The sequence below is a fragment of the Cervus elaphus genome, chromosome 19 (assembly GCF_910594005.1).
Source record: "Cervus elaphus chromosome 19, mCerEla1.1, whole genome shotgun sequence".
NCBI lineage: Eukaryota > Metazoa > Chordata > Mammalia > Artiodactyla > Cervidae > Cervus > Cervus elaphus.
In genome coordinates this window covers 76,324,427-76,339,637 of record NC_057833.1, presented here as the reverse complement: position 1 = coordinate 76,339,637, position 15,211 = coordinate 76,324,427, and the positions used below count along the sequence as shown (strand labels likewise).

The 15,211-nt window shown below is 46.4% G+C and overlaps 1 protein-coding gene across 1 annotated transcript in view; it reads left to right on the top strand.

The window, feature by feature from the left end:
- BACE2 (beta-secretase 2) overlaps positions 1–15,211 on the top strand; it is a 112,078-nt gene that overhangs the window by 30,211 nt on the left and 66,656 nt on the right. Inside the window, exon 2 of the mRNA XM_043874015.1 lies at positions 13,561–13,649. Within this exon, the coding sequence (XP_043729950.1) occupies positions 13,561–13,649 (89 nt within the window). The remainder of the gene's footprint in view (positions 1–13,560; positions 13,650–15,211) is intronic.

The window sequence follows — 15,211 nt, the reverse complement described above, 5'->3', positions numbered from 1 at the left end:
TGCTTTGGCTCCATCCCTTCATTCTTTCTGGAGTTATTTCCCCAATGATCTCCATTATCATATTGGGCACCTACCGACCTGGGGAGTTCCTCTTTCAGTATCCTATTATTTTGCCTTTTCATACTGTTCATGGGGTTCTCAAGGCAAGAACACTGAAGTGGTTTGCCATTCCCTTCTCCAGTGGACCACATTCTGTCAGACCTCTCCACCATGACTCATCCATTTTGGGTGGCCCCACATGGCAAGGCTTAGTTTCATTGAGTTAAACAAGGCTGTGGTCTGTGTGATCAGATTGGCTAGTTTTCTGAGATTATGGCTTCAGTGTGTCTGCCCTCTCATGCTCTCTCGCAACACGTACCATCTTACTTAGGTTTCTCTTACCTTGGATGTGGGGTATCTCATTAAATATTCACTGGGGTAAAAAAAGAATCTTCCCAAGAGAACTGAAACAGGATTTTGAGGAGATATTTGTACATGTATGTTCATAGCAGCATTATTCACAATAGCCATAAGGTGGAAGCAACCCAAGTGCTCACCGATGGATAAATGGACCAAAAATAAATGTGAACTACACATGCATGGGAATATTATTCAACCTTAAAGGGAAGGAAATTCTGACGCTTGCTACACTGTGACTGAACCTTGAGGACATTATGCTGAGTGATATAAGGCAGTAGCAACAGAATAAATACTGAATTCTATTTACATGAGGTCCCTAGAGTAGTCCAATCTATAGACACAGAAAGTTGAGTGGTGGTTGCCAGGGACTAGAGAGTTAGTTGTTTAGTGGGCACAGAGTTTCTTCTTTTTTTTTTTTTTAATTTTTATTTTTTGACCACACCGCTTAGCATACAGGATTTTAGTTCCCCGACCAGGGACTAAACTGGTGTCCCCTGCAGTGGAAGGACAGTCTTAACCTCAGGACCACCAGGGAAGTCCCTAGTGGGAACAGAGTTTCTGTCTGAGATGAGGAAAAGTTCTCGAGGTGGATGGTGGTAATGGCTGCACAGAGATGTGAATGTCCACTCTGCTGAACCGTACATTTAAAAGTGGTTAAGATGGTAAATTTCGTGTTATATGTACTTTGCAATTTAAAAAATGAACCTAAATGCCTAGAATAACAGTGAGCGTTAACCACTTTATAATAATAGTAACTTGAAAATCTTGCCTGTTGCTGTAGCGAGTATACATGCTTTATTTTTTCACATTTACTGAAAATTGTAACAATATTTGAATGTTGGAAATCAGGAGGAAGTTAATCCTTTGTCTTTTTTCCTGAAAGTTCAGATCTGAAATGTCTTTCTATTTGCAGTTATCAACTCGAGCCAAAGTGAAAATTTAGTGAAATTCCGAAAGTGTCTTAAGAGTTAAGACATTACACCTTTGATGAGAATCTGTTTAAACTTCTTTGGAAAATGTGCAGAAAGAACCAACTTTTAGCTAAAATGATGTCTCCTACAATCTTTAGGAATGTGTAATGGGTTGAGGGGTTGGCTTTAGTTACTGAAGGCAGGAGGAGAAGGGGATGATAGAGGATGAGATGGTTGGATGGCATCACCAACTCGATGGACACGAGTTTGAGCAAGCTCCGGGAGTTGGTGATGGACAGGGAAGTCTGGCGTGCAGCAGTCCATGGGGTCTCAAAGAGTCAGACACAACTGAGAGACTGAACTGAATTGAACTTGAGGAAAAAGGGTTAAGTCACCCATTATTAGTAGCTTCCTTTCTTGGCCCCTCCCCTTACAATCACCAAAATATGGAGACAGACCTGCTTTTGTCCTTTTTAATAGTGCTTTCTGAGAAACCGTTCTGCATGAATTTTTCTTTCTGTGGGAGAAAGGATCATTATGTTTATTGGCGTCAGTGAATGAGGTCCATCCAGACTTGTGATTCTCATCTCTGTCTGTTTAAACATCCTCCTTCAGTCTTCAATCACTGGGACTGCATCCTGGTGTGACCTCAGAGGCTGAGGGAAACTCCACCACCCAGGGAGTTCCCTGGGGCCACAACATCTCCATAGAAAAGGGGCTCCCTCTGTTCTTTCTCTGACTTCCTAGCACCATCCTGGTTTGCCTGCCAAGAGGGAGGGGCTGGCTAAGCAACTGGAAGTATCCAGCCTACTTGTCTCTTGAGCGCGAGTGCATTCTCTGTCCTAAGTAATGTTGGACTCTATCACCCTGTGAATAGGTGCCTGTCAGGCACCTCTGTCCATGGGATTCTCCAGACAAGAATACTGGAGTGGGTTACCATTTCCTATTCCAGGGGATCAAACTCATGTCTCTTGCATGACAGGCGGATTCTTTACCGCTGAGCCACCTGGGAAGCATCCATCTCTGAATATCTTCTTGCAAACATATAAGCACTTTCTGGCTTCTGGCTCCTACTTCCAGAAGCGTAGTGGACGTGAGGCTGCTTGCAGCCCCTCCCCTTGTGGTCCAGGTTCCCTGTCCAGGAGGCAGAGAACCAGGAGCTGGCTATTTTGACCATTGGAGATAGTGCCACCATGTGCAGCCTCTCGGCAGACAATCAAGTACCTTCTTCAGGTGTGACACCAGCTATTCCAAAATCTCTGAGCCCAGGGGTGAAGTGGCTCTGGGTTCTGGCCCTGACTCTGTGGGCCAGGGGCAGCCCTGGGTGTGTGATCACACCTCGACTCATGTGCATATGTTGTCTCGATTCTCAGCAGCCTAAATGGGGGCTGGAGCCTTGGGATATTAAGTGAAATGGTTTCAGGAAGGAAGACCCCTTCCAGGGCCCATTTCTAACACTCAGAAATGAATTGTCCAAGGAGACACACGAGCTGACAAAGCAAGAGGCTTTATTGGGAAGGGGCGCCCGGGTGGAGAGCAGTAAGGTAAGGGAGCCCAGAAGGACAGCTCTGCCACAAGGCTCACAGTCTTGAGTTTTATGGTGATGGGATTAGTTTCCAGGCTGTCTTTGGCCAGTCATGACTCAGAGTTCTTTCTGGTAGCACCCACATTGCTCAGTCCCGATGGATGCCAGCGAGAAAGATTCTGAGAGGTGGTCGAACTTGTGGTGTCTCCTTTTGACCTTTCCCAAATTCTTCCGTTGGTGGTGGCTTGTTAGTTGCAAGCTCTTTATCAGGACCTCCTGTTGTCAAATAACTCTCACAGATGGTTGCAATGGTTCCTGGGAGGGTGGTTTTAGTTAGTGTGCTTCCCCTAACAAAACAAACCCAGGGTTAACACTCACATGTAAAGATTATCAACTTAAAAAATATTCACAACCTGAAAGTCAAGAGTTATGTTTTATTCAGTGGGAATTTTTAGAACTTCAAGCCCAAGAGACAGCATCTCAAGTAGCCTTAATGTAACTGCTCTGTTGAGGTAAGGGGAAGAGCCAGGTTAAATAGAAGTTTTGCCTCAAATGGCAAGTATTCTGAGCATCAAAAGATTATTGTTAATTAAAGAAGATCAGATATCCCAAGTTAAGGAATGTAGTGCTTGTCTATGTTGGGAAGATCCCCTAGAGGAGGAAATGGCTACCGACTCCAATGTTCTTGCCTGAAAAATCTCATGGACAGAGGAGCCTGGTGGGCTACAGTCCATGGGGTCGCAAAGAGTCAGACGGGACTGAGCATTCATGCACAAACCTGTGTATGACAAGACACAAGAGTCTAGGCTCGCTGAAATCTTTCCTTTCTTCTGCATCTCAGCTATCCCAGGCCAGAATCCTGTATTTTTCACATCCTGAGCTCCCTTGGGGCTCCCCATAGGGAGTGGCTGCAGTCTGGTGGCTGCTGATTCACAGTTATTCTTCTCCTTCCTGAGTGCCCTCTGGGCTCACCAGCTCACATTGGAGGGCTGCAATAGCTGATGACTGTGACATCCTTGTTTGCTGATATGGCAAGAAGTGTTCCATTTCTCAGGATGGAACCCAGGAAGGGGGACCTCCAGATGCAGCTTTGTTAGGGAAGCAGGCTTAGAAGATGGTCTTCTCTCCTTTATCAGATATACCTTACTGCTGCTATTACACCACTGTTAAAATTTGTCCTTGGAGCCTGGGAGATGGTGTGACTGGGGGACCCAGAACTCACTAAAACCCCTTGGGGTGGGGGGACTTGGGCCTCGAGACAACCCAGGTCAGAAAGCAGAAGCTAACTTCACGTAAGTCTTTTGGGACAGGCTGGCCTCAGTGATGCTTGGGCATCATTCTTGCCTTCAGACCTTACTGTGTGCCAGGTCTGAGAACTAGGGACACAAAGCTAGAAATGAGCCAGGCAGAAGGAAGAGGAGAGAGGAACATGAACAGTTTTAGGAACATTCTGGAAGTAAAATAGAGAGGACACACAGGCTCCTGGAAGTGGAGGCAGGAGGGAAAGGCGGAGCCTGTGCACTCGGGTGATGGAGTGGCCACTCACCAGGTTGGGAAAGAAAAGGCAGGGTGAGAGAAAACCACACTTCTGGCCCTGGGATTCGAGCACTCCTGGGTGTATCTCTACCTTGTTCCAGCTGTGGGAGGTGCTACACACACCCAGCGCACCCAGAGGTTTTGGGTCATGTTGGTGTCGGCATCACCTGCTGCGGGGCCAGCACTGTGCCTGGGGGTCGGATAAGCACGCAGCGCCAGTTCTGCAGCTTGTGCCTTTCACTTCTGGGCCACATCCAGACTCGCTGCAGCACGGAGACTTGGAAAGAAAGCCTGGTGGGGAACTGGATGCCTGTCATGTTTGGCACAGTGGTGTGTTTGAGAAGTCAGCCCTGCAGCAAGAGAAAAACAAAGGCAGGCCACCCCTCTTTGAGAAACTGAAACACCCCTGTGTGCCAGGCACTGTTTTGGGTGCATCGCAGATGTACGAGGGGCATCTCGTGTGCTCCCCATGGCAACATCATCTTACCTTAGATATCATCTGTCCTTGGGTGAGCACAGCAAGGGTCAGAGGTTAGGTGGTTTACTCAAGGTTCTGCAGCCAACAGGTTTGTGAGCTGAAAAAAAGCACAATGTATACGTTGAGGGTTATGTTTTATTCAGCAGACAAAACTGAGGACTTAAGTGCTGGAGAAGACTCTTGAGAGTCCCTTGGACAGCAAGGAGATCAAACCAGTCCATTCTAAAGGAAATCAACCCTGAATAGTCATTGGAAGGACTGATGCTGAAGCTGAAACTCCAATACTTTGGACACCTGATGCAAAGAGCTGACTCATTGGGAAAGACCCTGATGCTGGGAAAGACTGAGGGCATGAAGAGAAGGGGGTAACAGAGGATGAGGTGGTTGGATGGCATCACCGACTCAATGGACATGAATTTGAGCAAGCTCTGTGAGACGGTGAAGGACAGGGAAGCCTGACATGCTTCAGTCTATGGGGTCACAAAGAGTCAGACATGACTTAGTGACTGAACAACTACAAAGCCTGGAACAGAGCATCTGATATCACTCTGAGGGACTGCTCTGAAGTGGCAAGGGTGTGGGGGAGTCAGGATAAATAGGAGCATTTACAACAAAGACCAGATGGTCAGGACATCAAAAGATTATTGTTAATTAGAGAAAACCAGGTATCTCAAGTTAAAGAATCGAGCACTTTTATATATATGGGAAGGTGTAAGAGTCCAAGCTCATGGAAATCATTGCTTTGATATGCACCTCAGCTACCTGGGCTTCCTTCATAACTCAATCGGTAAAGAATCTGCCTGCAATGCAGGAGACCTGGGTTTGATTCCTGGATTGGGAAGATCCCCTGGAGAAGGAAATGGCAACCCACTCCAGTATTCTTGCCTTGGGAATCCCATGGACAGAGGAGCCTGGCGGGCCACAGTCCATGGGGTTGCAAGAGTCAGACATGACTTAGCGACTAAACCACCAGCTACCTGGGGCCAGGATCCGGCCTTCTCTCATCCTGAGTCACCTCAGTGAGCCCTGTGAGGGCAGCTGCAGCAGTTGTTGGCTTGATCATGGACACCATCTTCCATCATGAGTTCCCTCAGGGCTCACCGGCAGGGTGGCTGTAACGTGATGATCTGATGGCCACAGCATCATTTGTTTACTGATATGGTATGCATGCGTGATAAGTCATTTCAATTGTGTCCGACTCTTTGTGACTCCAAGGACTGTAGCCCACCAGGTTCCTCTGCCCATGGGATTTCCCAGGCAAGAAAACTGGAGTGAGTTACCATTTCCTCCTCCAGGGGATCTTCCTGACCCAGGGATGGAACTTGCGTCTCTTCTGTCTTCTGCACTGGCAGGCGGGTCTTTACCACTAGTGCCATGTGGAAAGCCCTCCTGATGTGACAGGCAATAGCTTTCATTCATAGGAGGCTAATCTAGGGTTCAGATCCAGGTCTACCAGAAGTTAAAGCTGATATTTTTCATGCTATTCTCCTTTAGAGAACATGCAGGGTGTATCCTGGGACCACAGGTCAGAAGTGAACTGGAAGCCCTCATCCCATGAGTGGGCATAGTTGCAGCATATTTAAGGGCATCTGCTATGGGTGTGTGATGAAATCTCCCCCAACCTTAGAAATCCAGCCTTTCCGCTCATCCTAACAGGGATGGGTTGTTTGAACAGTTAAAAAGTTCAATCACAGAGCAGCCCCTCCCTCTAGGAACTGTCACATTGCCACCGCGACAGATTTTAGCTGCAGAGGTAGTGGCAGCTCCCGCGTCCAGGAGGATTCTGATTTGGGGGTGACTTTTAGTTTCCTAAAACAGGGACCCTCACACCAAGCCTCCTTCATCCTACCACTTCCGCTGCCAGTCTCAACCTGCCAAGCCCGAAACGTTCAGTGAAAAACTGCTACTACATTCAAATCAGCGCAGTTGGTACCCTCTCCCTCCCCCAGCATTCCCTTGGAAGTTAAGATTTTCCCAAAAGGGGCCAGGGAATCCATCCACAAGACTCTGGACTGTGTTTTTCTAGGAAGAGCCCCGTCTGCAGGAGGGAAGCAAACACACCTACACATGCGTGCGTGTGCACTCACACACAGAGCCTGAATAAATTGATAATCAAGTCCCTCGTAAGCTAACTTCTATAACATCTGTTTGTGTTAAGTGTAGCCCTTTGAAAATGATATTTTTCCCCTTCTCTATAAAAGCAACCTTAATTTTAGAACGTGGAGAAATGGTGCGTGGCAATTATTTTTGCTTCCTTCAACAAGACGTGTTTCAGTAAATGAGCTTCATTTCCAGAATTGAAGCCCTGAAAGAACCTGATTAGCAAGATCGGCGCCTACAATCACGTGTAATAACTGTGGGCAAACAGCCCTGCGGAGCCAGGCCGGGAGGATCCCGCTGCAGTGGGTTCTGCTTGCCGGCAGACTTCAGCAGATGGGCTGCTAATGTAATTAGGAATCGTTGTGTGAAATGAGCCATTATTTAAATTATCTGCTAATTTTCCTATCTATTAACCTGCTGAAAAAGAGGCAGTGGTATCTGAGGAATCTCAGGCTGCTAATCACTTACTGGATGAAGAGCCCATTCTTCCCTTTAATGCAACCTTTCACCTTATTACAGCAATTAGCAGATGGCTTTCTGTGGGGTTATTGCCCAATGCATCAGCTGAAGATTGAAAAGGGACATTGGGAAGACACGCACAGTCTATAGGTTTCCACGGGTGCGGATATTTGGTCTCTGGGGCGCGTGAGGCAAGGTTTGTGTGAGCCAGCCTTCTCTGTGTCTCTCTACCCCAGACACTGGTGGGGGCAGAGCAGTGAGGCAGGAAGGAGGAGAAGGCTAGTAATACAGAGCAGACCTGCCGGGACTCCCCGAGGTGCAGGGCACACTCAGAGCCGTCCACCTGGGAAGCAAGGTAGTGGAAGCTTCATCAGCTATTGTGTATTTGGGTTCAGGGCTGCTCCCAGGAGTGAGCACTCATTCTTGTATTTCAGATCTCCCCGGGAAGCTGCAAAGCTTTTGTCGGGGAGGGTGGGTATAATTAAAGCTTTCCTGGGTCCTTCCCAGTAAAGAAGGACCCACACTGTACCCTGGATGTTGGAAGAGCCCCAGCAGCCGGAGTGAGTGTTGGGGCACACAAAGAGTCCCGGCACCACCACCATCCCCTGCCCTTGGCCACCATCTCATTCCTAACTCTGGTTAGCCTTGGGTATTTAAAAGGAAACATGTGATTATTTTATATCGTTGTTGATCAGTCGCTCAGTCATGTCTGACTCTTTGTGACCCCATGGACTGCAGCATGCTAGGCTTCCCTGTCCTTCACTATCTCTTACAGTTTACTCAAACTCATGTCCATTGAGTTGATGATGCCATCCAAACATCTCATCCTCTGTCTTCCCCATCTCCTCCTGTCCTCAGTCTTTCCCAACATCGGGATCTTTTCCTGTGAGTCAGTTCTTCACATCAGGTGGCCAAAGTGTTGGAGCTTCAGCTTCAGCATCAGTTCTTCCAATGAATATTCAGGACTGGTTTCCCTTCAGATTGACTGGTTTGATCTTGCAGTCCAAGGGATGCTCAAGAGTCTTCTCCTGCACCAAAGTTCAAAAGCATCAATCCTTTGGTGCTCAGCCTTCTTTATAGTCCAGCTCTCACATCCATACATGACTACTGGAAAAGCCATAGCTTTGACTAGATAGACCTTTGTCCACAAAGTGATATCTCTGCTTTTTAATAGGCTGTCTAGGTTTGTCACAGCTTTCCTGACAAACAGCAAGCGTCTTTTAAGTTCATGGCGACAGTCTCCATCCCCAGTGATTTTGGAGCCCAAGAAAATAAAAGTTTGTAACTGTTTCCATTTTTTCCCCATCTATTTTCCATGAAGTGATGGGACTGGATATCATGATCTTAGTTTCTTGAATGTTGGGTTTTAAGCCAGCTTTTTTGCTCTCCTCTTTCACCGTCATCAAGAGGTTCTTTAGTTCCTCTTCACTTTCTGCCATAAGGGTGGTATCATCTGCATATCTGAGATTATTGACATTTCTTTCAGTGATCTTGATTTCAGCTTGTGATTCATCATATATCAATTGGGAAGTCAAGTTAGCCACCTTTGCCAGTTCTAGAAAAAGCTCAGTGAAGGCTGTACACAAATGTATCAGGAGTTTGGCCTGGCAAACTCTCTCCAGCTCCTTGGCAGTTTCCCCTTCTTCATCAGCTTTCCACTCCTAGGTGGAGCTCATGTGTGTCTCCTCCCCATCCTAGGGACCAGGTGATTAGCAAATTCCCATTAGGGAGATGGCTCCAGAGACAAAGAAAAAGGGCTCTGCCCTCAAGCAACTTACAAGCTCCCTGAGAGAAAAGATGTGGGCCTGGGAGAAAATGAGAGGCCAGTAAAAGGCATCAGACAAGTGAGGGGCCAAAACTCAGGGCCCAGTGGTCGGGGGTAGAGGGATGGATCAGGGCTGCCACTGAAAGGCCTTTTGGAGGATGCAGGACTGCCTGGGTCTCAAAGACAGCACTGTGTGTGGTTTGTGGTTGAAGTCTGCCAGCTGGCAGAGAGTGTGAGAGGTGGCTTATTATTGTGTCAGAACAAAAGGAGGAAAGTAAAATCCCACAAGATATGCCATTTTAAAAACAATAAAGCATTGTCTAGACACAACAAGGCATGGAGATAAAGTCCTGACTGTCCCCAAGAACGTCCCTAAAGGAATCTTCCTGGAGAGTCTGTTGGCTTCAAACTGCTCCAGGACCAGCCCTCGGCCAGCAGTTCCTGGGGATGTCACAGAGTTTGTGTCAGGGGCCACCAATGGCTGACCTGTGTCCCCACCTCCTGTTGACAGTTGTGTGTATAATTACCATGTGTGCTCAGTCGTGTCCAGTTCTCTGTGGCCCCATGGCTGCGGCCCACCAGCCTCCTCTGTCTATGGGATTTTCCAGGCAAGAATACTGGGTTGCCATTTTCTTCTCTGGGGAATCTTCCTGACGCAGTGATTGAACCCTCATCTCCTATACTGTAGGCAGATTCTTTACCCTCTGAGCCACCAGGGAAGCCTAAAAACAGGTAGTTTGACTATTTTAGAGTCTTCATATGCGATCGTGTAGGATTTGCCCTTCTGCGTCTGGCTTATTTTACTCTGCATAATGTTCTCCAGGTTCATCCATTTTGGTACATATGGTAGGATTTCTTTCTTTTTTAAGGCTCAGAATAGAATGGTGGTTCCCAGAAGAGTGGAAAGAGGCGATATGGGGGCTATCAGTCAAAGGTATGACTCAAACTAAAAAGAATCTACCTGCAATGCAGGAGACCTGGGTTTGATCCCTGGGTCAGGAAGATCCCCTGGAGGAGGAAATAGCAACCTACTCCAATTCTTGCTTGGAAAATCCCATGGACAGAGGAGCCTGGTGGACTACAGTCCATGGGATCACAAAGGAGTCAGACATAACTGAGCACACACACATGCGCACACACATCTGCCAGTGAAAATCTCCCCATCCCAGACTTTTTCATTTATTCAACAACTGTTCACTGAGCACCTAGGAAGCCCTGGGCACTGTCCAAGGTGCTGGATGGATGAAGGATGATGAATCACAGGTGGGCCCCTGTGGTTGGCTCACTCTCGTGGGGATGCCCCATGCTTGGATGCTCTCTGGAGAAGATATCCTGGAGTGTGAAAATGATGCACAGTGGGGACCCACTTCTTCCATGAAAGAGCCCCTGGAACCCCAATGTTGGCAAAGAGATTGGAGCAGTGAAAAGCCAGTGACTGTCAGAATGCTGGACCCTTGCTCTTTGTGAAGGCAGATTTTTGTCCTTGTTGCTATATTCTGGCAGAAGTGGAATATGAGTTCCATAGGAGGCTGCTTGGTATAGGGAAGGAGGTGGGGACTTCCAGCTCCCAGCAGCATTTCTTGTAAAGCAGGGATGATGGTTCATACATGCTTCTGATTCATTTTCAGTTGTGCTTCGAAAGTGCAGTGCATTTCCCATATTTGTGTGTGTTTTCTGTGTCCCTTTATGGGGTTGAATAATGTCCTCTGGGGTAAGACTATATTTGCAGTTTGAGTTGAACTCAAGGAGGCTGGAGGTGATGCTGGAAATTCCACAGATAAGGACACAGCAGGGGATGTTGTGTGTGTGAAACTGGGCAAGGCGTCCAGAGGAATGGTGCGCTGAGCCTTTGCCTGTCCATGCTTTCAGGGTGGATCCTGTAAAATGTAGAGGACAAGTGACTGTATTTTTTTTTTCCTTTGTGATTAAGACTAGGACTTACAAAGAGAAAGTCATGGCCCTGGCGAGAATTCAACATGAAAAATGTCTATTTGCAGGTCATCACACAGAAAAAGGTGTTGATGGCTCAGAAACATTACTTGAAGCCCCACTCAAAGTGTTTACTGCTCCCTAGAAATCCATTCCCTGCCTGACTCTGCAGCTGCCTCGTTTACTCTCCTCAAATCCTGTCCTCTGACAGCAGCTGAGGGGATGACCAACTTGGCCGAGCCGTGACTCCAAACTGAATTTTCTTGAAATCTGGCTTCTGCTGAAGCAGCTGGGGAGTATGACTGTGTCCAGCGCCTGGGCAGTCAGACGTCGTCTGTGTAAGATAACGCTGTCTGTGTTTTGCTGTGACTTTCTCTGTTTGCGTCGCCCGCCTCTGCAAGGGGGGCCATGTGCTGCGTGGCAGAAGTAAGCATGGGGGTGTGTGGAAAGGACTTGCTTCTAGTGTGATGCAGAGGCGGCGGGTGGAATTCCATACCCGGGAAAGCACAATGAAATGTCTGTAGAGCACGTCCCTGGTCACCGGGGCCATTATGCCCAGGAGAGGAGTCCTGGGTCTGCTCCGCCTGTGGCTGGTTATGCAGGAGCATTGGGTGTGGATGTGGGATGCCAGCCTGGGAACCTGGGCTTCCAGGCAGCTGGTCTTTCCACACACATCCTGCTAGGCTGTTGGCTGTGTGTTTGCCAGAGAGCCCCGGGAAAGACTTGTAAAAATGGCATGCTTTCATGAGTGTCGTGAGCCTGGAATTCTGGGTTTGTTTTTGTTTTTTTCTTTCTTGTTCATCTCTCTACTAGTTTCATCTAAGCAGATTAAAAGTTCATCCTGCCTTTAGGAACCATTTAAATCCAGGAAATCAGAGCTGAGAACATAGGCCATGTGAGTTACATGTTTTATTAGGTCAGCTTGGACTGTCTGCTGTCAGGACAATGGACTTCATTCCAATGGCGAGTGAGATTCCGGAACTTGCTGACTGCCCATATGTGATATTATGATTTGTGTGAAGAAATACATATTTATACAGAGAAATATGTATTTGATCTTTGTCTCAGTTCCTGGCACAGGGCTCCTGAAACCCTTGGAACTTCCTCAATAATAAGGGTGATAAAGGTGCCTTTGTTTTCCATAACAAGTCTCTTTCAACCATACCTGAGGTGTGTCAGTGAGATGGCGTTTGGAAAGTCCCAAATGATGGGGAACCAACCCTGAGAGTAGAGAGCTGGAACTTTCAGCCTCATTTCCAGGGAAGGGAGAAGAGTTGAAGGTTGAATCAGTCATCAGTGGCTCATGATTTAATCCATTAACCCAACAGATGCATGTTCAGTTACTTCATGTTCAGTTCAGTTGTGTCCAACTCTTTGCGACCCCATGGACTATAGCCCACCAGGTTCATCTGTCCATGGAATTTCCCAGGCAAGAATGTTGGAGTGGGTTTCCATTTCCTTCTCCAATATATATATATATATATATATATACTTTTAATTGTGTTCTGTCTGAACACAAATCCCTAAGTAGTGAGACCCTTAAACTTTTATAGTGACTATGTGTTCATAAATGGAACTAAGAGAATTCATTTCCTAAAGTCACAGTGCATAAAGGGGTATTTATTGTCTCTCTATTCAGTATGAGAAGCCCAAAAACATGTTGAGGAGAAGAAGCCAGAAGCTCCTGCCAAAAATCCCACATGATGCCATTTATATAATGTCCAGGGACCAGTGAAACCCATCCATGGTAATAGGAGTCAGAGAGTGGTTGCTTCTGAGAAACAATGGGAATTGACTAGAAAGGGGCATAGAGGGGCCTTTGGGGGATAACAGGAATTTCTGTGTCTTGGTTTGGGAGAACACCATGTCAGAACTCACCAGTGGAAAATCCAAGATCTTTCATTTTTATTTATGTAAATAATAATTCATTGAAACGTAAAAAAAATAAAAAAAAGTGATACCTCTGACAGTTGTTTCCAGGTCCTGTGCAGCAGAGATGAGGGAATACCCACTGCCAGAAGGCATCTGGGGAGGTGTACTGGGTGCATGTGGTGGAGGTGGGAGGTAAATGAGGATTTTCAAGTGAGATTGGAAAGACAGGAGGAGGGCTACCCAACCAAGTGACAAACCCAGCCAAAAGCCCAGGGTGAGAAAGGGCTCTGCCTGGTTACCAAGTACGGATGGCTGGAAAACGAAATCCCACTTATTCCACTGAATTTATCTTCTTTTAAGGTTTGGTGTGTATCTGAAGCTAAACTGATCTCTGCCCTCGCAAGCTTCACAATGGACCGTGTTCGGAATTCAGTTTTCTAGCAGCTTTTTAAAAATATTTCTAATCGATACGATTTCTCCAAGTAATAAATTGTTCTCAGCACTTAATTTTTAAGAGAAGTATTCTGGAGTGCTGCCCTAAGCAAGTAACCTAATGGTTTCTCTGTTTTTCCCTTAAAAATAAAAGCTGCAGATACTCGTTGACACCGGAAGCAGCAACTTTGCCGTGGCTGGGGCCCCACATCCCTATATCGACTCTTACTTTGACTCAGAGAGGTGAGTGATGGGTCTGTGCCTGGCGGGGTGGACAAGGGGGCACCAGATGGATGCTTCAAAACACCCTGGGAGATGCAGCCAAAAGGCTGTTTCATTTCAAGGAGGACATGTTCATGTATATATCTGTGTATGTATGTGTATATATGTGTATGTACAAGTATCTGTGTGTATGTGCATATAGTGGTGTGTATATTTGTGTATGTATACATGCATAAGTGTATGTGTAGGTATCCATGTGTACATGCATATGATGGTGTGCATATTTGTGGATATATCTGTACATCTATGTATGTATACTATCTGTGTATCTGTGCCCATGGTGGTATGTATATTGTGGATATATGCGCAGATTTGTATATGTGTACATAATTGTGTGTACATGCATATGGTGGTATGTATATTTGTGTATATATATGTGTGTATATTTGTGTATATGTAGATATCTGTGAGTACGTGCACATTTGTTGTTGTTCAGTTGTTGTCATGTCCGACTCTTTGCTACCTCATGTACTTCAGCACAGCACCAGTTTCCTCTGTCCTTCACTATCTCTCAGATTTTGCTCCAAGTCATTTGCACTGGGTTGCTGATGCTCACTAACTATCTCATCCTCTGCCACCCTCTTCTCCTATTGCTTTCAATCTTTCCCAGCATCAGGGTCTTTTCCAATGAGTTGACTCTTCGCATCAGGTAGCCAAAGTATTGGAACTTCAGCAACAGTCCTTCAGTGAATATCCAGGGTTGATTTCCTTTAGGATTGACTGATTTGATCTCCTTGCTGTTCAAGGGACTCTCAAGAGTCTTCTCCAGCACCACAGTTTGAAAGCATCTGTTCTTCGGCACTCAGACTTCTTTATGATCCAACTCTCACATCCATACGTGACTACTGGAAAAACTGTAGCTTTGACTATACTGACCTTTGTCAGCAAAGGGATGTCTCTGCTTTTTAATATGCTATCTGGGTTGTCATAGCTTTTCTTACACAGAGCAAGCATCTTTTAATTTCACGACTGCAGTCATCATCCACAGTAGTTATGGAGCTCAAGAAAATAAAATCTGTCACTATTTCCACTTTTTCCCCTCCTATTTGCCATGAAGCAATGGGATCAGATGCCATGATCTTAGTTTTTTGAATGTGGAGTTTCAGGTGAGCTTTATCCCTATCCTCTTTCACACTCATCAGGAAGCTCTTCAGTTCCTTTTCACTTTCTGCTATTAGAGTGGTATCATCTGCATATCTGATGTTGTTGGTATTCCTCCCAGTAATCTTGATTCCAGCTTGTGATTCATCCAGCCCAGTATTTCGCATGGTGTGCTTTCAGTTCAGTTCAGTCGCTCAGTCGTGTCCAACATTTTGCAACCCCATGGACTGCAGCATGCCAGGCTTTCCTGTCCATCACCAATGCCCAGAGCTTACTCAAACTCTTGTCCGTAGAGTGAGTGATGCCATCCAACCATCGCATCCTCTGTCGCCCACTTCTCTTCCTGCCTTCAGTCTTTCCCAGCCTCAGGGTCTTTTCCAATGAGTCAGTTCTTTGCATCAGGTGGCCAAAGTATTGGAGTT